We start from the raw sequence: 24,104 nt of genomic DNA, 5'->3' as shown, positions 1-24,104 counted from the left end.
AATTTTTATTATTTAAGCTAATATTCTTTTTTTTTAAAGTCTACTTTTTTAGGTGAAACCTTCAGGTATCATCTAATATTTAGCCAATGCAGATACATTCATGTATCAATTCAAGTTCATGTGAAAATATGAATTTATCTGATTGACTTAAACACAAGGACTTTAAGTCTGATTTAGAATCGAACGTAAACACAGTCACATGTGTACCAAACATCAAAGAAAAGCAACAAAACTCAATTATTACATTTTAATGTGATAAGATTTCACTGACATCTAGGACATTTATTTAAATATGGAATCAAACTGTAGAAACTAAAGAGTGATGAAGGGACATAAGAGAATCTTAGCACCAGATTTATTTAAACAAACTTTATTATTTCTTTGATTTCCAATATAAACAACTCCACTGAAGTCTTTTATTTTCCATGGCTCCAAAGTGAGGACCTCATGTACCATGGAGCCTGTAACAACAACCTGACTGACTCATGTTGTGTATCTACAGTACAGCCACTGGCGCTTGTTTTCCTTCCACATGTGAATCCTCGCAGTTTTAGATTCCATGTACGAGTCCTTGGTGTCTCCACTAAACAGGAAGTCCTTCAGCCTCGCGAGCCGGATCTATTTCACCACACTGACAACATGTTTCTCCTTCTCAGACACCACAGGCACACTTCCTGGTTTGCTGTGCTTACGGACGTTCCTCTCCCTGAAAAACAACAGAGGAGTCATGAATTACTGAAACTGCTGGTGAAACGAATCAGGAACAGGCGAAAGGAGAGAGAGAGAGAGATAAAGGGATGGAAGGAAGGAGAGGAAAGCAAACAAAGAGGAGGAACAGATTAAATATGTGACTGTTGGACTAACGGTTGCGTCACACACTGGTGCTTTCGAAAACTAATGCATAAAAGTGCAGATCTAAAATATTTTATGCATAACAGTATGTTGCCAGAACGTTTGTAAAAAAAAAAAAAAAAAAAAAAGATTAATAAACTGAGATAGCATTTATAAATTGAGAGGATCAGAGATGAATAAATAAATAAACCAGAAGTAAACATATGGGACGGTGTATTTCTGTTTATGGAATGAATCTGAAAAGAAACCAAAAGAGAGTAAGATCCATTTTAACTTTTGAGAAAATAAAAAAATTATATAATATTCTATCAAGGTACAAAGATAAAAGATGTTTTTTTTTCTTTGTCATTACTACCTTTAAATACACGCACTGTCTGTTTTGTTTAAATATGTGTCTATATGGATGGTTGATTGACGTTTGGTTGCTTATGCCATAGCAAACTGACGTATGAGAGAAGAGGTAGACTACATACAACTTTTTTTTTCATTCAAAACTTGTCAACATGTGGCATGTTCACTTTAAACTGTAAATGAATGAAATAAACTAATTTGCAAAGTCTTATGTCTGATATATTAAAGCAGTGATGCAAATCAGAGAATAAGCTGTGATTCACAGGAGGGAAGGGCAAACTGGGACAATTGATCCACCATCCGAGCTATAAATGAGTATGTAGTGCCTGTCGCGGCTACGTCAGAGAGGCCCGGTCCCATCTGTGAAATTTTCCATCAGGCTGGGTGAAACTGAGTAGGTCACACCTTCACCCTGGCACTGGCCCAAATCGCTACCTCTCCCTTAAACGAAGGCAGTGGGGGATTCCCATCGTTTCTTCCCTGTGCTGCTTGTAAAAAATAGAAGAAAATGAAACTGGATACGTACTTTCGACGGCGGGCCTCCTTCATGACCTTCAGCTCGTTTTTCTGGTGGTAGATGACCTTTGGCAGGTGTCGGTGGCGAGCAATGCGCTTGATCTGTGGGTGGTGCTGGAACTTCTCCTTCAGCTTCTGGCTGTAGTGAACGGCCTGCTTCTCTCTGGGAGACAGCTGGGTCAGAAAACAGGGAGAGGGAGCACACAAATATACATGAGCCCAATTAGTTCATCAAAAATGACTGAAATGTCTGTTAATACTCCCTGGTTTTCACAACCAATTCTCAGTGGGTCAGTATTTTCATATTTTGTCAAAATTTTCTCATCACTATAAGAAAGCCCTGATTAAAACACTTGAATGGTGGAAACAATGTGTGTGAAGAACTAAAACCTCAAACAAGTAGTTCAGGATCTGAAATACAGATATGTCAAATAAAACTATTAGCTTTAAATATCAGCAGTAGTATTTAGTATAAATCTAGAATAGGCGATCTAAAGCTTAAAGCCATCTAATGCTTAAAATCTAATGCTTTGTTTTTCTAGAAAAAACAAACTACAACCTCAAAAACCTCACAGCAGCCTGTGCAAACAGTTTTATTTTGTGAAATGGTAAACCATGTGGTTGGACATTCACACAGAAACTAAAGATTAACAGGATAAACTGAGGTTGGAGGCGGTGCACCACCAATAATCTTCCTGTATGAAACAAGGATAAAACAATGTAGAGCTTCAAGCAAAGCGTTTAAAACGAGCTCAGCTGAAACTGATATACTTGTGTCGTTCCAAGTCAAATCAATTTTACATTAACAAAGTTCAACTCACTTGATTGTAAAATGCTGATCCGTACAGTTGAAATAACTTCAGTGGAATGGAAAACTCATTTAAAAACAAATCAATGTCTGATAAAAACGTGAAACCACCAGCTCGACAACATGCCCACCTCTGTTTGGCTCGTAAAAGCCACCGTCTGGCCTGACTGCTCTCCTCCGAGGCTTTTATTCTAATTAGAAGCAACGATTTGTCTGGGATTCAATTTGAGGGGGAACACTTGGTACAAGCTGATCCTGTTGCACTAAACTAAGTCCAATCAGGATCAGGAAAACTGCTAGAAGAGGAGGTACTTGAGATTATTGACAGTCTTCTGGATCATTAACAGCGTCAAGCAGAAGTTCAGTTAAGGTGGAGAGGGATTCAGGAAGTTCAACAAGTCTATAGAATCGTGGGCTCATAAAGACATTCTCCTAAAACGGTCAAAACTTCACTTTAATCATTATTTTAAAACACTGAAGATTGAAAGGAAAAAAAAAACGCTCATGTATTTGTAACATTTTCTGAAATTCAGTGGTTACGCTCCTCGGCGCCCATGATGGTCCTGATCATTGGAATCCAAATCTGATGAGTTTTCTCTCAATTCTGGACGTCCAGCTGTTGGACTGGTAGGGTTATTTATAATTTACCCCCATAAAGTTTTCCTGCATTTCTTCATATACAAGAAAAATAATTCTTCTTCCATTTCCACAAATAAACGACCAAACAGTAGCATGGTTTCAGTGGCTAAATGAGGCATAGCACCTGTCACGAACCGAGGTCGCTACTGCACTGCAACTCTGCCTCCTAAAATTGCCACACTTTAGCATTTATTGAAAAAAAAATGTTAAAAAAAGTTTCAGGTCAGAGAATGTTCTGTGGAAGTGTTTCACTAAATAATATTCCAAAATGATTGCCCAAAATAAGTTACCACACCAGTTCTTCTACAACTAAGAGTAAAAAGAACATGACTAAATATATAAATTTAACCGCGAGTCCAAAAGTTCCAACATGTCGGGGAAACTTCTAAAAAGTGATTCGGAGCAGTCAGGAGAGTCTCCGTTCGTCCAGAGTAATGCCTTCAGACCCCCGACTAAGCTTTGACTCAGCATCTCGGCGTTTCTTGATAATTAAAGACGCTCTCAGTAGAACTTTGCCGTTAATGCTTCGTTACGTTCAAAGTGGCCTCCGTTTAAGTGATTGGCCGATTTCAAAGTGCTGATAGGAGCAGTGCTTGTCTGATCTATCTAAGTGCAGAGCCTGCGAGTAAATCTCACCGTGCACAGTGACAGTAAAACAAGTGCCAAAAGCAGCCCGCTTCCACCAGCGAGCTGCATTAAGAGAATAAGCAGGAGCGAATCTGATTAGGAGTGAAAGATGGCTGCTGGAGATCATCTTAATAATCTGGCAGTAAACTGCTGTTTGAGGCAACTGAGCACTTCATGGGAAGTCTCAACAAGCCCCATGCGACAGTCGAGGACGCAATATTATTAACACAACAGCAGATATTATTGACAGAATCCAATTGATATCAAATGTTTCCAAATTGAGCTTTTCTTTTCAGGCTGTCCTTTCATCTGGAGACACTGTGCCAACAGGAATATAGCACTTATTGAGAGTGATTGTACCCTAAGTCAGCATCCATCAGTGCATTTGGCAGCGGTCGTCCCCCCGTAGTGTAGCTGCTGGCAGAGTGGCTCACTGTTACAGTGCGGCCCAGGGCCAAAAAGAATGCAGCCAATTCATAAAACTAGCTTGAGTAATAAAACCTGACGGAGATACAAGATATTAAGACAGCTGAGGAAAATGCAGCTGCTGATCAGCATGTAGACATCACCATTAGTAATGGCCCGGGATGCGTGCCAACACAAAACTAAGCAAAAAATAAAATAAAATAAAATAAATAAATAAACTTACCACTCCCAGCTTCTCTGCCGCGTTCGCCTTCCACAGCCGGATGTTCATTTCGTCCGAGCCGCTCAGGACGTACTTGTTGTCCGCCGACCACTTCACGCAGATGACGTGCTGCATGCGCTTGGTGTGGTAGACTTCTCTGCAAACACGCCCAGAGACATATTGCACTGTAAGCTTCTAAAAGACAGACAGACCGGGCTTAAAAGCGGCCAACGCGACGAGAACCAGTTACCGACCTGCTGTTTGCCGAGTCTTTGGGGAAGATGCGGATGGTCTTGTCGAAACTGGCGGAGACAAACTCCCGTCCGGTGGGAGAGTAGTCAACATCCAGCACGGCGGAGACGTGGTCAATGTGCACTTTGACGGGATTCTCCAGATGCCTCATGTCGTATGTGTACAGGCTAGTGAGACGACAGGAAGCAAATCTAACGTTAGCATCTGCGTCTTTGGTACAAACCAGGATGTGCAAGCTAAATTTGAACTACTTATGTGATGACTAGAGCTGGCAATCTATTTAAAAATGTAATCAGATTAATCACCATGCTCAACTTTGTGAGCTTGAAATGTAAAAATTCACACTGTCCTAAAATCTTTTACTGTCTCAAACCAGATATCTCAGTTTTCCAAGTAAAGAAATTTTGTTTCAAACATAATTCAGAAATGTTAGCTGTAAGGGTAATTCATCATTGCAGTAAGTACATACTATACTGGTTTTATTCAGCACAGTGTTTTTTAAACCTCGCTCATCTTTTCACTCATGTTTGCAAATCTGCATTGGTGACCGCAGCACAAGACCGTGTAAAGTGTGGCAGAGAACTAAGTCACTGTCTCCAGGAGAGAGGCAGAAAAGTCAATAAATATAGCAAAAAAGTTGCTAAGTTAGCATCAGTGGAGTGACGATTGTTAACCATGTTAACCACATTTTTGACAACTTTTCAGCACAACCAGTACCAACCTGAAAAATTGCTGCATCTTTCTCAACAGATTCATCTACTTTTCTATTGAATCGGATGTTTTATCTCAAATTAAAGGTAGACAATTATTTAAAAGGATCTGCATCCTTTTAAATTCACTATTTGTCTTATGACACCTTTTTAATAATTACACAAACCAGAAGCTGTTGAAAGAACAAACAAAATGCAATTCCCTCTTAGACTCACTTGTAGTCTTCATTTGCACAAGTGAAGTAGTAAGCTTCCATTGGGTTCCAGCTGATCGTGTTGGTCCTCATTGTCATGATCACCTGAAGGACAAGCAGAATTTTTCAATATGAACTTGAAAGAAAAAAGAGAAGAAAGAAGAATAAAGACCCACCTTTTTAAGAGGCGTTGATTCCCTCATGTCATATAAAACTATACTTCTGTCAGAGGCACAGCTTCCAAGGAGTTCTGTCTGGAGAGGAAAATGATCCAAGTGGCTGAAATCAGCAGGTTTCATATAAAACAGGTGCAGTTCCAGAATATTGTGTACTATGTCTCACCTCCACAGGGTTAAAACGGACGGAGCTGAAGCTGTCAACGCCCCAGGTGAAGGAGCGGATGGGGGTGCTCCTCTGCTCGTCCCAGATGTCCACCTGGTGGCCACATGTTGCAAACACAGCGTTCTTCTGGTGATGGTCCAGTCCTGTGAACACAGCCTAAAGAGGGATGCATCTCTTTAAGCAAGAAAATCGTAATGCAAAAAAAAATTAGTCCTGATGAATAAAATCAAAAAGGCATTACCTTGCCAAGGATGGTGTTAAGAGGCTCCTCCTCCTCTCCGTAGCCCGGCGCTTCCATTTTCCAATGTTTTATGGTTTTGTCGTCTCCGATCTGTTAGAATCGAGGATAGGTTGTAATTAAGCGGAGCACCGATTGCAGTTTTCTGGCCGATCATCCATCTTTGAAAAAGACTCATTTGTTAATTTCAATTTTGGCAGATACCGATTTTTTTTTGTCTGGGAAAAAAATAGAAGCTAAATATAGCAACAAAGTGACTGTTAGTAACAGTTGATTGGGGCCAATTTATCGGTGTAACTAAGCCTCAAAAGGTAACAGATTTTGCTGGATGATAAATTGCTGTAGAATCTTTTATAAACGATATTATAGTTGTCTTGAAACAATTTTCAAGTATTATTATGGTAATAGCCCAAGAATGCAAGAACACATTCTCAAAGATCATTAAACTTAAAAATTTTAATGAGTATTTAACACTGAAAGGCATTTTAAAAGTCCAACATAAATAAAGGGACCGAAACAATAAATAAATTAATCACGAAGTCTCTGCAAACAAAATTATCCTTTAAAAAATAAAAAGGGAGGCTAGTTGAGACAAATGTGTCAGACTGAAAACTTTAGTCATCCAGTTTTTGGTGGGAAGAGAGAGAGAAAAAAAAAGATAAACGATAAATCGATGCAAATGGAAATTATTGTGCTGATTTCAATTTATCATGCGATTAATTGATTTATTGTTTATTGTGACAGGCCCAGGTGCACCCCTAGTTGTTATGCTGCTCATAGGTGTCTGTGTGATCACTTAAAAACAAACAAGCTGAATGGAAAAATGTGAAGATGATGAAGTAGACCGCTTACCGTAAAGAAGGAAGTACCACAATGTCTGACAACCATTCCCCGGACAAAACCTTCATGCGCTTGGAGAGTGCGGACGCACTCATGTTTGGTAAGATTCCACACTTTGACCTACACACACAACATTTATATATTTATAAAAGAAAACGACGACAACAAAACAGAGCACATGAAGCTCCTCGACTTTCAAGGGCTTCATAGTAAAACCCGTTAGCAGTTAGCTCAAAGGACGGCTTACCTCGCCATCGCAGGAGCCAGAGAGCAGCGTGGAGAGACTCCGGGGGTGCTTGGCCAGACAGTTCACCCCGTCTCTGTGTCCATCCAGGGAGGCCAGAAAAGGCTTGGCAAACACGCGCTCCAACTTGGTGGCGTTCAGAGCCCGAGTGTATTCTCTGCTCACCTCGAACGGATGAAGGGAGGGGTCGTAGTTCCTGGGGACTGACACGGGGACAGCAGTCAAAGGTCGGTACTGCAAGTTGCTTCGCAGAAGAATTCACAACCTTTAAACTAACTTGTTAAGCCCTTTAATTTTAAGAGTAATAAGGCTTTTATTTTGAAGGTCAGGGTAGGTCAACCGTAGGACAGGAAGTCAACCGTTTCATTAGGTTATGTTTTGTTTTTAACTCAGTCACAAATGAGGAGGTGGTTGCAATCAATCTGGACATCACCATCTGTAAGTTTTCATTTAATATTTAAGAGTAGATTTTATTTAGTGTCTTATTTGTTAAGAATGTGTATTTTGTTTTAACTCTTTTGTACTCATAGTAAATGCAGCTGCTTTATTTATGTTACAGTTTACTCCATGTTGTATGAGTGCTTGGGTCACCGGAATAAAGCAGAGCAAAGAACCTGTATCCTGATTCAAGTGTTCATTCCAGTGGAGTTAAGCTTACTGCTGAATTGCGTTGTTAAACACACAAGGAGAGCAGAATAAAACTATTTCCATTTTTTTTTTAACTAAAAAATGACATTAAGTTTTTTATTGGTATCCTATGAGCTACGCTAATAATGGAGAAAGAAGATACATACATGCTTTTCAGCAAATATAAAACAAGAACCATGCATTTGTGTCACTGCTTAGTAGAAACACTATTTACTGCAATTAAAGGTATGTCTCTATCACATTTGGACATTTAGGGATTTTTTTATATACATTTCAAGGTTAGTCAGACTGAACAGACTAAATTCTCTCCATTCCTCGAGGAATGCTGTTCTGCTTTATTTTTATGCGCCATTGGTCTAACACACCTGAATCAAATCGCTTAATTAGTCCTGCTAATTAAGCGACTTATTTTATTTGATTCGGAGCAAAAGAAAGCTAAAAGAAATGAACGTCATATGTTTTGTACTTTTTTAAAACCCGTATATACTTTTCCTTCTACTCAACAGCTCGATTCTAGCTTTGTGTTGGTTCCGTGTTGGTTATTGGTATAAAATGCCAATAAAACACACAGAAGTCTAGAGAGACAAGTAGTGAAAAACTATTCACTTTAAATATTTTTGGAATGAGGTTAAATGTTTAGAGTTTAACATAAAATACTTTAAAATTATTTCTCTTAGCCGTACTTAACTACTGTTCAATACTAAGCTCCTAATGCTGATACTGTCGCAGCAAGAGAAGCACAGAAGTTGATGTTTACGCTAATCTTTAGCCTCTGGAAGCTAACAGTCACACGCTTACCTCGCTGAATATCGTGTTTAGTTTCCCGGACATAATCATCCGGGTTTCTTGAAAGGACCTTGACCTTCATTTGGTTTCAGAACCAAGAGCAACGCCAATACGAAAGAATGTTTAATAATAATATCCTAATGTTAGCGCAAAAAAAGATTAGCCAACATGTGTTGATCGTGAAGAAGTGGCTTGGTCTGCTCGCGTTGCATTGTGGGACATCGTCGCGTCATAATTGCGTCACTGAAAGAAACAATGGTCAAGTTAGATATTTTAGAAAGAGGACGAACCGGAAATAGTAACGAAAAGGCGTACTTTTACAGAGTTTAGGGGCAAGTAGGAGCACGAAAGTCTTGGAGAGTATAAATGAGATTTGTTGGCGTGAAGAACTGCAATAGCAGCAGAATCTCACATTGAACACAAAGAAGTACAAAAGCAGGAGATTGGCAAACGTTGAATCGAGTAAACAAGAAAAGGAAAGGATTTGAATCAGATGAAGAAAGAAGAGAGGAAAATAAAAGAAATGAGATTAAAGTGATTCTTAGATTTCAGAACCCATGTGCTTTGAATCCTTTAAAAATAAATGAGGCAATATATAAAACAGTAGGGGAGGTTTGCCATAAAATCTTATGCTGAAATTTCACCTGTTCATCAGTCAGACATTGAATATTAAACAATTTTAGAAACATTGTAGAGAACCCAGCATTGGTTTCTGATCCCAGATTCAGATTATGCAGATCAATAATGTCTCTGATCGTCCCAGGTTGGATCTCCTCAGCCTGTAAACCTCCACCTTCAACAACACCAGTCAGATGGAGGTAGATGAGAGAACCCAGTTGAAAAAAAAAAAGTAAGAAAACTTATCAACTCCCACTCCACGACGATAAGCAAACTGCAGGGGGTCCTGATATGAGCTGATCTACTTACTGAAGTGGGCCACCAGGAGTCTCTCCAGGACCTTCATGATGTGGGTTGTCAGGGGAGCAGATCTATAGTCGTTATGTCTGATGGGTGACTTTTCTTCAGTACTGGAACCAGGCAGGATGTCTTCCACAACAACGGAACCTCTTCTTGGGTCAGGCTAAGGTTGAAGAGATGCTGCCTAATCCCACAGAGGGACTCTGGGACTGACACCATCTGGACCTGCAGCCTTGTTCCGGTTCAGCCTCTCCAGGTGCCTCTTCAACTGACTGCTAGATACAGAAAGGTTGGAGGTGAAGGCAAAGGGAGCAGCAGCGTCTCCTAATGTTTTATGTAATGTTTGGAAGAGATAAAGGACAAAGCACATTGGACATGGGCACATGGGTGTGAAAAGACCTTTAGGATAATGGACAAATTATCCTAAATTAGTGAACACTGGCCAAAAATAAAAGACTAAGACTCTAATTTACAAAAAAAAAAAAAAAAAAAGAACAAGAGAGCTATTAAACAAAAAAATATCAATAATTAAAATGCCCAGGACTGTAATAAAAATGCAGGGGCACTGAATTTGGGGGGGAGTTATGACAGTTCCAAGGGCCTTTGACCGACAGGGGGCCCCCCCACAAAAAATATATATTTATATATTTACAGAAATAAAGAATAAAATCAGAACCCTGTCAATTACTGTTTCTACGATTAAAAAAAATTTTTTTAGCAATAAAAATTAAATGTTACCCCTCCCAGACCAAAAAGCACACGTCCATATTTGTACTAAACACCCCCCTGGATCTGCATGAAATGGTTCGTTCCTGCTTAGCACACTTGACTTGACATTTTCAGCAGCAGTCAGCAGAAGACAAGAACAACTGTGGCAGCTACTATGCTGGAGGAGCTGTGCAGCTTGATCGGTTGTCACGCTGGGAGAAGACTTTTTTGTTTGTTCTGTTTTTGTTTTAAGTGTTTGTTGGTAAAAGTTAAAGTGACGGAGGTGTAATTTGGAGTTAATTTTACATGAAATTAAACAAGGAAGAGAGATGGATGAATGTGAAGAATTAGATTCAGATAATTGTAGTATGAATACCTGTTGTTAATTAAACTGTAGATATGCCAGTTATAATTATCATACGTTTGCAAAGACAGCCCAAGATATCTGATCATTTCTCCTTTCATAGTCTCCTTAGGAATCTTGGTGCTTTTTTTTCTCTTCGCCTTCCTACAGGTTTTGTATCCATCAAAGTCTGGAAACTGAGGTGGCCATGGAAAGATTGATTTTTTTCTTGGGGATGGGGTTGCCTCATGAAAGACCCAGTGACTATCCTTTTTCAGTTTAACTGCACCAGTTAATATTTTTAGTTCAATCTCCTGGCAATTCAAGATGGTATGTTCTAACAAGATTCCCATTGCCTGGGGAAGGGAAACAGGCCCACATCATCATATCCTCCATACCAAATGGTGGTTTGTTTTTTTTGTTCTTAATATTCAAACTTTTTTTTTTTTTTTTTTTTACATTAAACCCAGTATGAGTGCTTGTTGTTGATGGGTGCAATTTTAATTAAACTCTAAATTGACTCTAGCAGACTTTACATCTAAATAAAAATGCTCCATTAACACTGCTTGGAAGAAGATCTGCAAGTAAAAAAAATCAACTGGTGAATGAAGGCCTCATAGGGCAGGACAAACTACCATGTAAACAAATACTATTACCAAAGATTTATTTGATTTAGTGTTGCGTTTCCTGATGCAACAAACATTGTTATTTGGCTCTAATTGCCTTTATTCCACACTAAATAGACAGATAGAGGGGTGAAAAGATGTGGAGGGGGCAACGGGCCGGGACTCGAACCCGTGACGCCCGCGTTGAGGAGTGGGACCCGGATTCGAATTATTTTGAAAGTACATTCCGGAAGTACAACTCTGAGGAATACAACTTGACATCTGATCGGTTCCTCACAACAAGGTCGAGCCGGAGGAGTGCGAGACTTGACACTTAGCGGTGGCGATGAGCTTCGCCTCATGTCAGAAACGTGGTTCGGCTGCCGACGTGCCGTGAATTTCTGGCGGTTTCCGCGTATCTGTGCCATATCTAAATGTTGTCGCGGAGTCAACCAGCCGTCTCACTTTTACAGAGTTAGTTTGGGGGTTGTTAGGAGCTCAGCTAGCTGCGGCGGAGAAGGCTAGCTGAGTTCGGTTACCTGCTAAGGATGAGCTCCGCACCGAACCACCGTAATGCCACAGAAACGACAGGGCTGCCCAGAAAACACATCTCCGCTGTCTCCGTCGCCGGACACGTCCAGCAGGTCTTCAGCCATGTGAAAGTAGAAAACCTGGTGGCGGGACTCAGCGGTGGAGTGGTGTCCACTCTGGTCCTTCACCCGCTGGACCTGGTGAAGATCAGGTTTGCAGGTACAGCGTGAGGATCGGCTTTTCTGGATGTATTTTTGAACACTCACTAAGATATGAACGTCTCTTCCAATGCAGTAAGTGACGGACTGGAGTTGAGGCCCAAGTACAGCGGTATTCTTCACTGTATGAAGAGTGTGTGGCATCAGGAGGGAGTGAGGGGTCTGTACCAAGGGGTGACCCCCAACATCTGGGGCGCAGGCTTGTCCTGGGGTTTCTACTTCTTCTTGTATGTATAAAAGAAAAACCCTGCATCAGGACGATTTCACCAGCAACAGTGACATTCAGAAATCTGTTGATGTAAGTTTTCCCTCTTCCTTTCCAGCTACAATGCAATCAAAGGCTACGCTAAGGAAGGCCGTCAGGCTGAACTGAGCCCAGCAGAGCACCTGGTTTCGGCGGCTGCAGCAGGTTAGAAACGGCCTCTCAGCTGGATAACTCCGCTCAGAGCTGGATGCAGCTGACAGGTTCATATGGAAGTGACTGCACACCTGTTTTGTTTATTATATTTACTAAGGGGGTCAAACGAGTTTGTTTATTTTTTCCCTGGATAAATTTAACCCAGGTAATAAAATTGAAGCTGCCACACAATATTTCTGTTTAAACAGAAGGATCCAGGGAGGATTACATCATTATGAGCTCTGAATCACTCCAGTAACATGTAGTGCCAAGAAACTGCATGCAAATTCACTTGCATCTGCAAGATGAAAAATCGCAACAAAATGCTTCATTTATTCCAGATATTTTATTACTTTATTTTATTTATTTTTTCTTTATACGTTTTTATTTTTTCTTTAATTTTTTTTTTTTTTTGCAAGTTGATTACTATAAACAGAAGAAAAACTAGCCTTGAGAGTAAGGTACTGATCCACCGAATATGTGATAAAGTGACATTAGCATCTAATTTTGAGATTAATATTTTTTTAAACGAGCGGCACTAAAGCTGCATCTTAAAGTGTGGATGTTTTTTTTACATTCTTACAATCAGTTCATACAACCATTAATACTACAACCTATGAAATAAGTTGCTTTTTTTCTTTTTGCACAAATTCCTTTTTAAAATCTACATTTTTTCTTCTACTTCTGTTTAAAAAAGGTTTTGTGTTAAAATCTGAGATATTGGCTGTAAATTTATGGTGAATATTTGATTTTTTTTTAAATTTATTTTTACTCTGCATGAAGTGCTGGGAAAGCTGAATCTGGAGAAAAATGTTTATATGACAAATGAGTAGAAACCTATTAAAATACTAAATGCAAACACATTTTGCACCACCTACTCATCCAATGTGCCGTGCTTTTTTCTTCGTGAAGGCTGTTGAAAACTCTTTTTTTGACAAAACTAACCTACTTAGTTGCAGCCAGACCTGGCAGAACATTAAAACAGTGTGATTTTAGAGCGGTGTGTGTGTGTGTGTGTGTGTGTGTGTGTGTGTGTGTGTGTGTGTGTGTGTGTGTGTGTGTGTGTGTGTGTGAACTTGAAAGGCTCTGGCACACCTTTAGAGTCTTGCTTCCTGCTGCTTCTTCTCAGGCATCCTCACTCTCACCATAACCAACCCGATCTGGGTCACCAAGACCCGACTGGTTCTGCAGTACAGCGCCGACCCCACCAGTAAGCAGTACAGGGGGATGGTGGACGCCCTGGTGAAGATCTACCGCCACGAGGGCCTGCCAGGACTTTACAAAGTGAGACATTTTTTGTGGTCTTCCATGCGCGACATATTAAGTGTGTCTGATGATTATAGATGCTAGATTTTGTGCCATGAAAGAAACAAATAAAAGCCCAACAGGAAAGTCATAATTGCAAGTTTTATAGTCGTAATTATGAGGTTTAAAGGCATAATTATGAGTCTTAGCGTCATCATTTGAGGGCGTGTCATTATTTTTGGAATAAAAGCCATAATTTCAAGTTTCAGTTATAATTATGAGACCCAGTCGAAATTATGAGTCATAATTTCACCTTTCAAAGCCATAGTTTTGATTTTAGTCATAATTATGAGTGCTGAATTTGACTTAAAAGTTCTGAGTTTTAATGTCATAATTTTGACTTTAAAAGTTATAATTATGAGATGCAGTCCATAATCTCAACTTTCCAAATCTTAATTTTTGCTTTAAAGTCATAATTGAGATGCAAAGTAATAAATTCGATTTCGTCCAGTGTCTCATAATCATGACTTTAAATTAGAAAGTCAAAGTTATGACTTTGTTTTTTATCTAAAAAAAAAAAAAATGATGCCTTTATATTTCATAATAATTTTGCCTCTAAAACTCAGAATTATAACTTCCTGTTGAGATTTTGTTCTTTTCTTTCATGACCTGAATGAGCTTCCATACTTCCCTTCCGTCACTTCAGCAGGAAATGGTCATCCTCCACTAGGGGGCATCATTACTCTTCATCATGCATACTTCCAGCTGAAGTGAAGTCCTGGTTGTGTTCTGCAGGGCTACGTTCCGGGTCTGTTCGGTACGTCTCACGGGGCTCTGCAGTTCATGGCCTACGAAGAGCTCAAGAGAGACTACAACAAATACAAGAAGGTGCCTTCAGATGCAAAGTTGGTGAGTTTCAAACTTGGGGTTACACTGAAGAAAGTCATCACTTCCTCCTTCCTGCTCACCCTCCTCTCTGTCGTTCTCTTATGAGCAGAACGCTCTGGAGTACATCACAATGGCAGCACTGTCCAAAATATTCGCCGTCGCCACGACGTACCCATATCAGGTGGTGAGAGCTCGGCTCCAAGACCAGCACAGCAGATACGGAGGAGTCGTAGATGTCATCGGACGGACGTGGAGGTACGGATGCCGATCTGCCAGGATCGGTCACTTGGACCCGGCTTCCTTTTCACGTTCGTTATTCTCTCCGCAGAAATGAAGGAGCTTCGGGCTTCTACAAGGGCATCGTCCCAAATTTGATCCGCGTCACGCCGGCCTGCTGCATCACTTTTGTGGTTTATGAGAACGTGTCCCGCTTCCTTCTGGGGACGAAATGAGAGAGATGGAGAGGACCCAGCATGGACAGCCACACAGGGCGTCAAGCTACGGCTGAAACGTTGGAGACGAAGAGGGGACCGCGTTTCCCCAGAGGCCTTCATTAAGTACGTGGAGATGCGTTGAAGTGGGAAAAAAGTCAAAGCAGTAAAACTACTAACTCATTTCCACTGAAGTAAAAGAATTCTGACTTTAATCTCAGAACTTTGGCTTTTTCTCTTAGAATTTTGGGATTTTTTTTTCTCATGGAATTTTGATTTATTTTTATTTTTTCCCCTCAGAATTTTGACTTTTTTTCCTCAGAATTCTGACTTTTGAACTTAGAAGATTGAAGTCAGAATTCTAAAGAAAAGTTAAGATTTTTCAGAGAAAAGTCAAAATCCTGAGATTTAATCCTGAAATCTGAGGGGGAAAAAAGTCAACAAAAAATGTTCAGTGGCCTTAATCCTCTTCTGTAAAAACATGACAGGAATATGTGTCCCATTTAAGTGCACAGTTATTTCATGGGGATGAGTTGTTTCAGCTTGTCCCTTTGGAAATTATATAGATGTGATTTGGTAACTACTTTTTCAAACAAGAGGGGCGTATTGTAACGATGTGGTGAATTCAGCATTCTACCACAGAGGAAGTTTTATTTATGTTTTATGGCAACAGAAAGATGAAAAACAGTCGATATTTAATGCTTGATCATCAGCATCAAGATCTCAGGTCTCTAGTTTTATCTTTATTATTAATTATCCACATGTGAACTGCAGCATTGATGATGCTTCTTCCATAAAGTCATTTTTTGCTCAATATACAAACTAAGTGTATTGTTTTATTACATTTTGTTATGAAATGTGAAGTGCTTTATTAGCTCGTGAACACAATAAATGTTTTATTTTTGACCTATTTTATTGCAGGGTGTGGTCTTTGGCTCCAACGCGTTATTCAACACTTTTCCAGGCTGCCAGTTTCCCGACTTTCCAACCTCTATGAAGACAGTTAAATGTTTAATGCACTGAACCAGGCATTACATTTGAAACCTGTAAAAATAAGTGATTTTTGTGCAGCGTTAGACCACAATTCAAGAATGGCACAAGCTTGGTTTTTCAGCCTGAGGTTCTAGGTTTATAATATACGACGTGTATAAATGTCACAGTAAAATTTACACCGCCTTTCAATATTAGTTTTGAAGATTTAATGAAGAAGAAAAAAAAACCCTGAAATCCAGAGATCACTGACCAGCAGGGAAACACAAGGAAGAGAATAACAGGAGGAACCAACAAGGAGTGACTGAGAATGAGATGGGTATTTACTGCAGGAAGTTGATTACTGAACAAGAAACAGATGGCTGAATAGAAATGGGTTGCAGGTGTGAGGGAAGAGAGAGAAAATGACACAGGATACACAAACTGGTAAGAAAAACTGAATCTAACACTAGCAAATAACTAAACATGAGGAACAATTAAACTAAAATAACTAAGAAAGGGAAGAAGAAAAGGAGTAGAAACAAAGACTAGAAACTAAGAAACAATGAAATAACAAACAAACCCAAAAATGACTCAAACAACCCAAGATCGTGAGACCGATTTGGTAAAGTTTTAAAGGAGTGACCCGTATCCTGTTTTCGCTGAGAATACACACAATAAAGTCCAACAATAATAGGAAACAATCAACATTTAGGACGTTATTTGTAGTTTTTATGTCTTAGAATCAGGTGCCCTCTCCTACAGGAACTTCTTTATTTTAATAACATATTTTGTTTATGCTTCTGTAGGTAAAATGGTTTTAAAAGAAAATTGGACGCTAAAGAACTGATGGACAAACAGATGGGTGTGTTAAATAATGGATGAACTGACAGATGAATGATGTTGATTAATGCATGAATCGAAAGATGCGACATTGGATGAAATAATGGAGAAATGGAAGAATGGAAGGATGAATTAAACGAATGGACACAAGTCAGACAACGGGACATTTTCTGTAAAATATAAATATCTTCCCAAGCTCATAGTTTTATGGTCCACATTTCTCCAAACTTGGAAATCCCACGTCTTTTCCACTTCCTACAAGTGATCAAGTCGAGTCTTTAGAAAAAGGTGATTTTATTGACAGAAACGATTCACACACACACACACACACACATCATACAGTACATTTGAAGCACATTGAATGGTTACTGTAATCAATTGCCAGGCCACCAGCAGACAAAAAAATAAACCACAGTACAGAGTTTACTTCCAGGAGGCAGAGCAACAGAATTTTCTGTACGTGTAATTAAAAAAAAAAAAGAAAAACATTCAAGGTACCATCAGTGGCTCTGTCACGCCTCAACCGGCCGTACCTGATTATTTCTGGCGTGTCAGGCGACTTGCTCCAACACTACAAAGACCGGGTCCTCCCTTTCATATCACTCTGTCTTCTCATTTAGGCAGTTCCTCTATGATAATCCTGGACACAGAATTCCACCCCGTGGAAGCGTCTCCCCGGGGATAATCGGCGCAGGTCCCCACCCACACCGCCACGTCCACCAACCCTGCCTTGACGCCCTCGCACAGCCCCTCAACTGCAAAAGGGAAACAAGAGCAGAGGTCAGAGGCCAGGAATTTTTTTTTTATTTTTTTTAGCAAAAACGCACAACTTCAATCGTTTCGCATCTTAAATCCTGAATTAGTTTTCTGACACGCGGTGGCCCTTGTGAAGTTAAGAAGCAGCCTGCTCGGCAGCAGCTGAGCACACGGAGGATTACCTGGGGCGTACTTCTTGGCGAGCCTCAGCCAGATCAAAAGCTAAATGATGCCTCTGTTATTTTCTGTTGCCGTGCAACACCGGCGTTGGTTTTAGACCGAGCAAAAACACTGGTGCAAAGATACGGTTGGTCTGTTTGCCAAATCAATGGGAAGAGGAATTGTCATGGCTGATAAAGACGATGCCGGCACGTTGAAGCTCCTGAATGCGCTCTGCGACGTGCCGGTGTGATCCGTCGGATTTGTTTCAGAAACGTTTTGCATTGCTCTCGCTCAAATGATCCGGATTAAACATTAAACCAAACCTCAGTTTGTTTACTCTTGAGACGACGGTAAGTCATCTTCCAATACCACGGTTTTAACTGTGAGAGCAAAAATAATGATTAAATAAAACTTTTTTTTTTTTTTTAAATAAGGCAAACCTACTCAAGTACAAAATGAGGTGGTAACACTTTATTTGAAGATAATACTGACATGGGATTATCATAAGCATGAAGGAGCCTTCATGAATGTTTAGTCCTGTTGTCATGAAGTGTCACTCAGTAAATGATGACACTTTTAATGCAAGTTTTAATAGACTTTTGCATTATAAATGTATTTATTTAAAATATAATGTAAAATTGACACGTTTAGTGGACTTTTAATGCAACTTTTAGTTCAATTTTGCATTAAAAGTGGAATTATTTATCCAAAGACACTTCATGAAGACTCATGCTACCAGTGTTTTATCATGTTTATGATAGTGTCGCGTCAGTCTTATGCACACCCCCTCAAATAAAGTGTTACCAGTGAGGCACAGTCCACGATTCAATGTTTCTGTCCTTTATTTTATTTGTTTGGGTTTTTTAGAGTTCACTACAGGTTCTCCCTTACCTGAGGATGTTCTGTGGATGTTGATAGTGGAGTTGAGCTCTGGACTTCCCTGGTCCAAGTAGATGATTGACTCCACCGGCAGGGGTCCCGTGCACTCGGCTCCGTTGAAGGTGAAGTACCACCGCTGGCAGCAGGCGTTCTTGCACTTGAGTCGCAGGGAACCGCTGAAGAGGACTCTGAGAGCGCTGTCCGAGCGCAGCTTGGTGAACGTGCAGTCCTTAGACATGGCAACACACAGATTCTGAGTGAATTTGTTTTACAGAACTTATGCAGAAAAAAGCATATAATTATATCATGTTTTCTCATTCCAACCATCCGCAAACCTTAATGTGTTGTACTGGGACATTATGTGACGGACCAACACAAGGTGGAGCAAAATTGTGTAAAAGTGAAAGTAATAGGAAAGAAAATATCGTTTTCAGAATTGTATTTGTTGTTTTTACAAATAAAGACATAAAAAGTTTGGTGTGCATTTGTACTCAGTCCATTGCAACACGGTGTCCATGGTAACCCTGAGAAATCTGACTTATCTTAAGACTAACAAAAGTCAGATTTAGTAATTAATTGTTAACTGGAGTGCACAGACTCAAAAACAGGCCATTTGGTAAATGAAAAACAAACTCAGAGCCAATATTGAGCCAAAACTGTTAAAAAAATATTGACATTTTGCATTTAATATATATTAAAAAATTATTTCAGAATTATTCAGAATACGCTAGAAGGACTGGGATCAAAGCATGTCAACGTGCTGGAATTTCCCAAAGTCCACGCATAAACCTACATTTCCTGCGTACAGATTCAGAAATTGACATCAACACACAAACTCAATCCAACCTGACTGAGCTGGAGTTAGTTTTTGTTTTTTTTGTTTTTTTACAAGAATGGGATTTTCCAGATTGCATGAAACCAGTGAAGACAAATCCCCCCTCCCCCCCCAAAAAAAGCCTGGAGCTGCAGTTGCGCCGCAATGTGGCTCTGCTTTGTGTTCATGTGTCTCATAAAACACCAGTAAACTACTTTAAAGCTTGCGGTTACTTGAGGTGAAACTGTGAGTCCTTTCCGTGTGAATTCGTAACACAGATACTGCTCAGGCGGTAATACTCACCGCCACTTTACCCAGGTCGATCCCATAATTCAGTGCGTTCCAGGCACACTGCTTGTAGTTGGGCCTCCAGGGTTCCTCAAAGATCTCACTCACGCATTCCCCTTTTTCACCTTTGAGCCCGTCACGGCCCGGGATACCTGGGGTGCCTGGAATGCCGTTGGCTCCGGGGTTACCATCTCTTCCAGAGGTTCCTGCTGGGCCTTGCATGCAGCTGCCATACTGGAGAAAAAAAAGAAAAACAGGAAGGGTCATGAATGCTAAGAAGGACAGCCGAATTTCGGGTAAATGAAGTTCCTGATTCAGTCTCCCGTTTACTGCTGCCTTCGTGTGTTTAGGAAACATGCACAAAAATGAGGCAAGATTATACCTCATTTACAAGTCATGTAAACAAAATCCGATGCCAGTCGGGGTGCAAGTGAAAAAAAAAACACAGATGTATTTCCAAACCAAGCAGAGGACTCTAGCACCGACAGACATCAAGCCACCAAGCTAATGAATGATATATTGTGCGTAAATCAGGAACTGCGGGCTTGGAGGTTGTCTAAATTAGTAGGTGTGTGAACGCACATTGCGGCGTGTGATTCATTGTCCTGCTCAGTTTTTGTCTGCTATCTTTAGGCAGATGCTGCAACTCACCCAAGCTGACTCAGACTCACTCAAAGTCAGCAGAGAGCTTGCCAAAAAAGCTACCACACACAAACACCGACACAATGGAGGAGCCAAACGAGCGAGACGGGACACGTTCCTCGAATAGAAATTTTATACCAAGTGATTGCAGCACAAAGGTTTTGAAAATTGGTGTTTTTTTGGGGGGGTGGGGGGTGGGGGTGATAGGGGAGGCAGCAGATGTGTTTTAATTTAGGTTATTTGTGGGTGCTCTCTCTCTCAGGCAGGATAAACTGACACGTAGGAAGTCCATCCTTGACCTTAGGCAATCATAGTTGACTGAAGCAGCTGGGTTTGCTGCCCTTTTTACTCAGCATGCAGCTGTGGAACAGCAATGGAGCCAAAAGACATTAAGTTGGGGGGATGGGAGAGGGGTAAATCAAAAAGTAGGGGTGGAGAACAAAGAGCTTTTACTTCGGTTTCAACATCTTGTCCTGACTTGGGTCCCAGAGGTAAATTCTCAACAACAACAAAAAAATGCGTTTCAGATTTCCTAATCTAAAACAAAAACGTCTAAAAATAGGATGAAATGCAGAATTCCTATAAGTCTGTTCCTGCCATTAAGCTGCTAAAGGGTTTAGCTCCCAAGAGATACGAGACTTTACGTCATCTCCAGAGGAAAGACTGGGAAGCGATGAAATTAGAAGGTTCTTGTTGGCACTGCATGTGCTGAAATAACACTGGAGTCCTTTCAGGAAAAATGGGACGAGATACTTCCAGGCGTCCTGGGGTTATTGGTGACGGCGTCTGGGAGTGATTCGAGAAGACCGGCGTATTCACAGGGTGGAAATGTCTGCAGAGTTTATTAGAGGTTGTATTTCTGGAGGGCTTTCAAAAGCAGACAAATGAATGGAAACTCTGTCCGCCCTGCAATACAGCTGACTTTTATATTAGTTGCCTGTATGCTCCTTCTACAGTGGCAGCCCGCCTGCCTATTTACACTATGGCCATATTGTACATAAGATGGACTCTGATCCTGTACCTGAGCGCATGCCATGTGCATTAGTTTGGAAACTGTACAGGTACTGACTGCTTTTCATGCATTAGTCCACACCAAAGCACAGGCAAAAGCTTTTCAGGAACATGCAGGGTTTGATTTGAGAGATTTCTGATTCAATGGATCTCAGGCGTAAAAAAGTTGGATTTAAAGATTACCATGCTGCTCTGACAAGGAGATCTTCCCTCGTCCGAGGAGTGTCTAGTGCAGTTGGGTTTTTCTGCATCGTTTCCTGTGCACTAGATACAGACGGTCACAAAATACGGACTTTGTTACACTACGAAAAAAGAATTGTGAGCGAATCTTAAATGTTAGTCGTAGAAACATAAACATTTGTAAAGGGGATGTTCAGTATTGGTTAAACTGTAACATTTTTTATTTCGGTGCCTAAACATTTCAAATGGTAATTTATCGTGTGTGGTGTCCGATAAATAAGGGTGGAACTGATGTCTCTGGATTATGAATTAATATATCAAATTATTAAAATAAGTAAGTGGCGTTACAGAAGGGTTCAAAATTTGAGTTTGTATTCAATTTTTTACCAACAGCACTAAAGCTAATGCTAATGCTAATGGTAAAACAAAGGTCAGGCCAAACTACTTCATTTTGGAAGTGTTTTGCTTGCAAGCTTTTTCTTAACTAATAGGCTCAGTGCATGGGTTAGGGTTAGCAAGCGTCTTAATTCTGAGGCAGTCATTCCTAATGATTGGAGCATCCTAGCTGTGGTAGTCCACAAAGGGGTTTACATTTATTTAATGCCTCGTTTCCATTGATTTTTCCATTGTAAAAGTGAACTGTACTGAACCCTATCTTGGCCCCTTTCAGTTGCAGATCCCTAAGGCAATGGTAGAGTTCAGTTAAGACGGACTGTATATTTATATTCTCTTAGACATATTGGCCCATTTTGAAAAGCTATCACTCATTCTGGACCCACCCCTAAAAATATTACGAGAATCACATATTGAGTCCAAAATTAGAGTCAGAACATTTTGAAATCACACACAATAAATTCTCTGGGAGCTATAAAACGCAACATACCAGCTTGATTTTGGTACACAGGACTTTAAGGCATGAACTTATAAACTGTTAAGACATTTGCTCAAAGTTAGCCTTATGTTTCATGTTTCATTTGAGAACATACCTAGTTAAAAATTATGAAATTTGGCTATGTCTTTTATTTTGGTGGGGTCACATCATTTTTGTCTTGCCTTTTTTACAGGCTCCTTTTCAACAAGCCCCTAGAAGAATTTCTGGATCCGCCCCTGCACAAAAAAAAAAAAAAACCCTGAAAATCCTCAAAAAAGTATGCGTATACGTGTCTAATAGCTTGTTGGAGGCATAAATTACAGTAACTGCTTGAAGGTTCAGTATGTACACTTCTGGGAGCAGTGGGACCGGGGAAGGGGGTAGGGGGTTCACTGGTTCTAGGAAACCTAGCTAAAATAAACACAAGTTTTATTTATGAAACCCCAAATTCAAGGGGTAAATGTGTCATTTCTGCATCAACATTCCCATAGGCAGTAAAGACACAAACATCCTTTGGATTGGGGATGACGATCATTAAAATTAACCAACTGGAGAACTGTTAACCATGAACAAAAACAGCTCATACCTATAAAAAGTTATTTTCAACCGGAAAAATGGGAACACAAGTAACAAAGCCAGAGGGTTTGAGTCAGACCCCAATTTCCTGTTTTTTCTTTTCTTTTTGAAGAGCCTAGTGAGTCTACTGGAGAGCTGCCAACCTTGGACTAACGGAGAACCAGCTGACTGTAGAACCACACAAACAGCGATGATCTTCAGATGCAGGAGGATCATTTTTAAAGTGCCTCGCGTTAAGACAAGTGAATTAACCAGTAAAATAATGAATTCTCCCGTGTTAATCAACTCCACGACATAAAAAGACACCTAAAACAGCGTTAAACAGCACAATACTAAAAAGGCAAGAGTGAGACTAATGAATATGCAAAAACAAATCAATGAAAGTTACATGAGACGCATTAATAATACAAGGGGCGCTGACACGAAGGTCACCGACTGCGACAATCACATTTTAATGAGTCATCCAATCAAGAGAGTCGACTTTGAAAAGTTGAGTCTTTAAGGTGATTTTTTTTTTTTTTACAGGGTCTTACCTTGTCAACGTCGGGTTCCTTTCGGTATCCTCTATTTTTCACCTTTTCCACCCCGTAAAGAGGCAAAGCCAGGCAGAGGAGAACGAGCAGGCGGCTCGCCAGAGGAGACATCCTGCCGGTGGTGACAGCCTAGTCAGTGTGCCGCTGTGTGAGGCGACAGTCCGTCTAAGCAGGAGGCCGGAGGAGGGCAGGCCGACAGGGGAAGGAGCCAGTCACCGCGCAGAGACGGAGCTAAAGAAAACATTCCCGGGTGATGTGGAGGGGGCACAGTGAGGCCACTCTGTCAAGATCTTGAGTCAGTGGTAAAAAAAAAAAAAAAAATCCGAGCTCAGATAGATCAAGAGTGCCTCGCTACAGAATAACAGTAAAGTGTAAGCAAAAAAGATAAAAACATGGTTTTCGATTCTTATTCTTATTTTTTAGAAATAACAGTCTGATGAGTTCAAATCTTTAGTAGGTCTTTATATCTGCTTTCCATATCTTAAGTTTTTCTATTCTTTGTACACACACACAAAAAAAAATAATAGTCAGGTGACTTCTAAGATAAATTTGTTGCATTTAAGGGTATCAGAGTAAAAACAGCTGAGCACCACATTTCATATGATATTCTTTTTCTTCCGA

At 40.3% G+C, this 24,104-nt stretch overlaps 3 protein-coding genes across 4 annotated transcripts; 1 reads left to right on the top strand and 2 right to left on the bottom strand.

Moving 5' to 3' along the window:
• Positions 1 to 354: 354 nt before the first annotated feature.
• dcaf13 (ddb1 and cul4 associated factor 13) lies at positions 355 to 8,901 on the bottom strand. Its single transcript, XM_014981092.2, has 11 exons — positions 8,688 to 8,901; positions 7,245 to 7,444; positions 7,010 to 7,117; positions 6,161 to 6,250; positions 5,920 to 6,075; positions 5,754 to 5,831; positions 5,600 to 5,682; positions 4,676 to 4,840; positions 4,443 to 4,578; positions 1,730 to 1,893; positions 355 to 706 (listed from the first exon to the last, which is right to left on the bottom strand). The coding sequence occupies exons 1-11, from the start codon at positions 8,755 to 8,757 to the stop codon at positions 619 to 621; spliced, it is 1,338 nt and encodes a 445-aa protein (XP_014836578.2). The 5' UTR covers positions 8,758 to 8,901; the 3' UTR covers positions 355 to 618.
• A 2,625-nt stretch (positions 8,902 to 11,526) lies between these two features.
• On the top strand, positions 11,527 to 15,869 carry LOC106914355 (solute carrier family 25 member 32). The gene is made up of 7 exons (XM_014981093.2): positions 11,527 to 11,999; positions 12,075 to 12,225; positions 12,322 to 12,407; positions 13,525 to 13,679; positions 14,436 to 14,549; positions 14,638 to 14,783; positions 14,857 to 15,869. Exons 1-7 carry the CDS (start codon positions 11,798 to 11,800, stop codon positions 14,978 to 14,980), a joined length of 978 nt encoding a protein of 325 aa, XP_014836579.1. The 5' UTR covers positions 11,527 to 11,797; the 3' UTR covers positions 14,981 to 15,869.
• A 1,179-nt stretch (positions 15,870 to 17,048) lies between these two features.
• Positions 17,049 to 24,074, bottom strand: LOC106914356 (collagen triple helix repeat-containing protein 1). Of its 2 annotated transcripts, XM_014981094.2 has the most exons (5): positions 23,484 to 24,074; positions 21,507 to 21,587; positions 19,686 to 19,904; positions 18,581 to 18,797; positions 17,049 to 17,526 (listed from the first exon to the last, which is right to left on the bottom strand). In XM_014981094.2, exons 1-5 carry the CDS (start codon positions 23,592 to 23,594, stop codon positions 17,384 to 17,386), a joined length of 771 nt encoding a protein of 256 aa, XP_014836580.1. In that variant the 5' UTR covers positions 23,595 to 24,074; the 3' UTR covers positions 17,049 to 17,383. The 2 variants fall into 2 exon arrangements, with proteins under 2 accessions (XP_014836580.1, XP_014836582.1); XM_014981096.2 differs by lacking the exon at positions 21,507 to 21,587.
• Between the last annotated feature and the right edge of the window lie 30 nt (positions 24,075 to 24,104).

The sequence above is a fragment of the Poecilia mexicana genome, unplaced genomic scaffold (genome assembly GCF_051168715.1).
Source record: "Poecilia mexicana isolate PSO_F unplaced genomic scaffold, ASM5116871v1 scaffold_16, whole genome shotgun sequence".
Lineage (NCBI taxonomy): Eukaryota > Metazoa > Chordata > Actinopteri > Cyprinodontiformes > Poeciliidae > Poecilia > Poecilia mexicana.
The sequence above is the reverse complement of the archived record's forward strand: the minus strand, read 5'-3'. Positions and strand labels throughout refer to the sequence as shown.

What these genes read in the sequence shown, in the direction of transcription:
- dcaf13 (XM_014981092.2), bottom strand. Translation starts at nt 8,757, where the DNA reads ATGAAGGTCAAGGTCCTTTCAAGAAACCCGGATGATTATGTCCGGGAA. An exon ending in TCCGTTTTAACCCTGTGGAG is followed by an intron (nt 5,832 to 5,919) that starts GTGAGACATAGT and finishes TTTCCTCTCCAG; the next exon opens with ACAGAACTCCTTGGAAGCTG. An exon ending in AAGGAGGCCCGCCGTCGAAA is followed by an intron (nt 707 to 1,729) that starts GTACGTATCCAG and finishes GTTGTTTTTCAG; the next exon opens with GGAGAGGAACGTCCGTAAGC.
- LOC106914355 (XM_014981093.2), top strand. Translation starts at nt 11,798, where the DNA reads ATGAGCTCCGCACCGAACCACCGTAATGCCACAGAAACGACAGGGCTG. An exon ending in TGCCTTCAGATGCAAAGTTG is followed by an intron (nt 14,550 to 14,637) that starts GTGAGTTTCAAA and finishes TCTTATGAGCAG; the next exon opens with AACGCTCTGGAGTACATCAC. An exon ending in GTCATCGGACGGACGTGGAG is followed by an intron (nt 14,784 to 14,856) that starts GTACGGATGCCG and finishes TTCTCTCCGCAG; the next exon opens with AAATGAAGGAGCTTCGGGCT.
- LOC106914356 (XM_014981094.2), bottom strand. Translation starts at nt 23,594, where the DNA reads ATGTCTCCTCTGGCGAGCCGCCTGCTCGTTCTCCTCTGCCTGGCTTTG. An exon ending in AGGAACCCGACGTTGACAAG is followed by an intron (nt 21,588 to 23,483) that starts GTAAGACCCTGT and finishes GTCTGTATCTAG; the next exon opens with TGCACAGGAAACGATGCAGA. An exon ending in CATCCACAGAACATCCTCAG is followed by an intron (nt 17,527 to 18,580) that starts GTAAGGGAGAAC and finishes TCCCTTTTGCAG; the next exon opens with TTGAGGGGCTGTGCGAGGGC.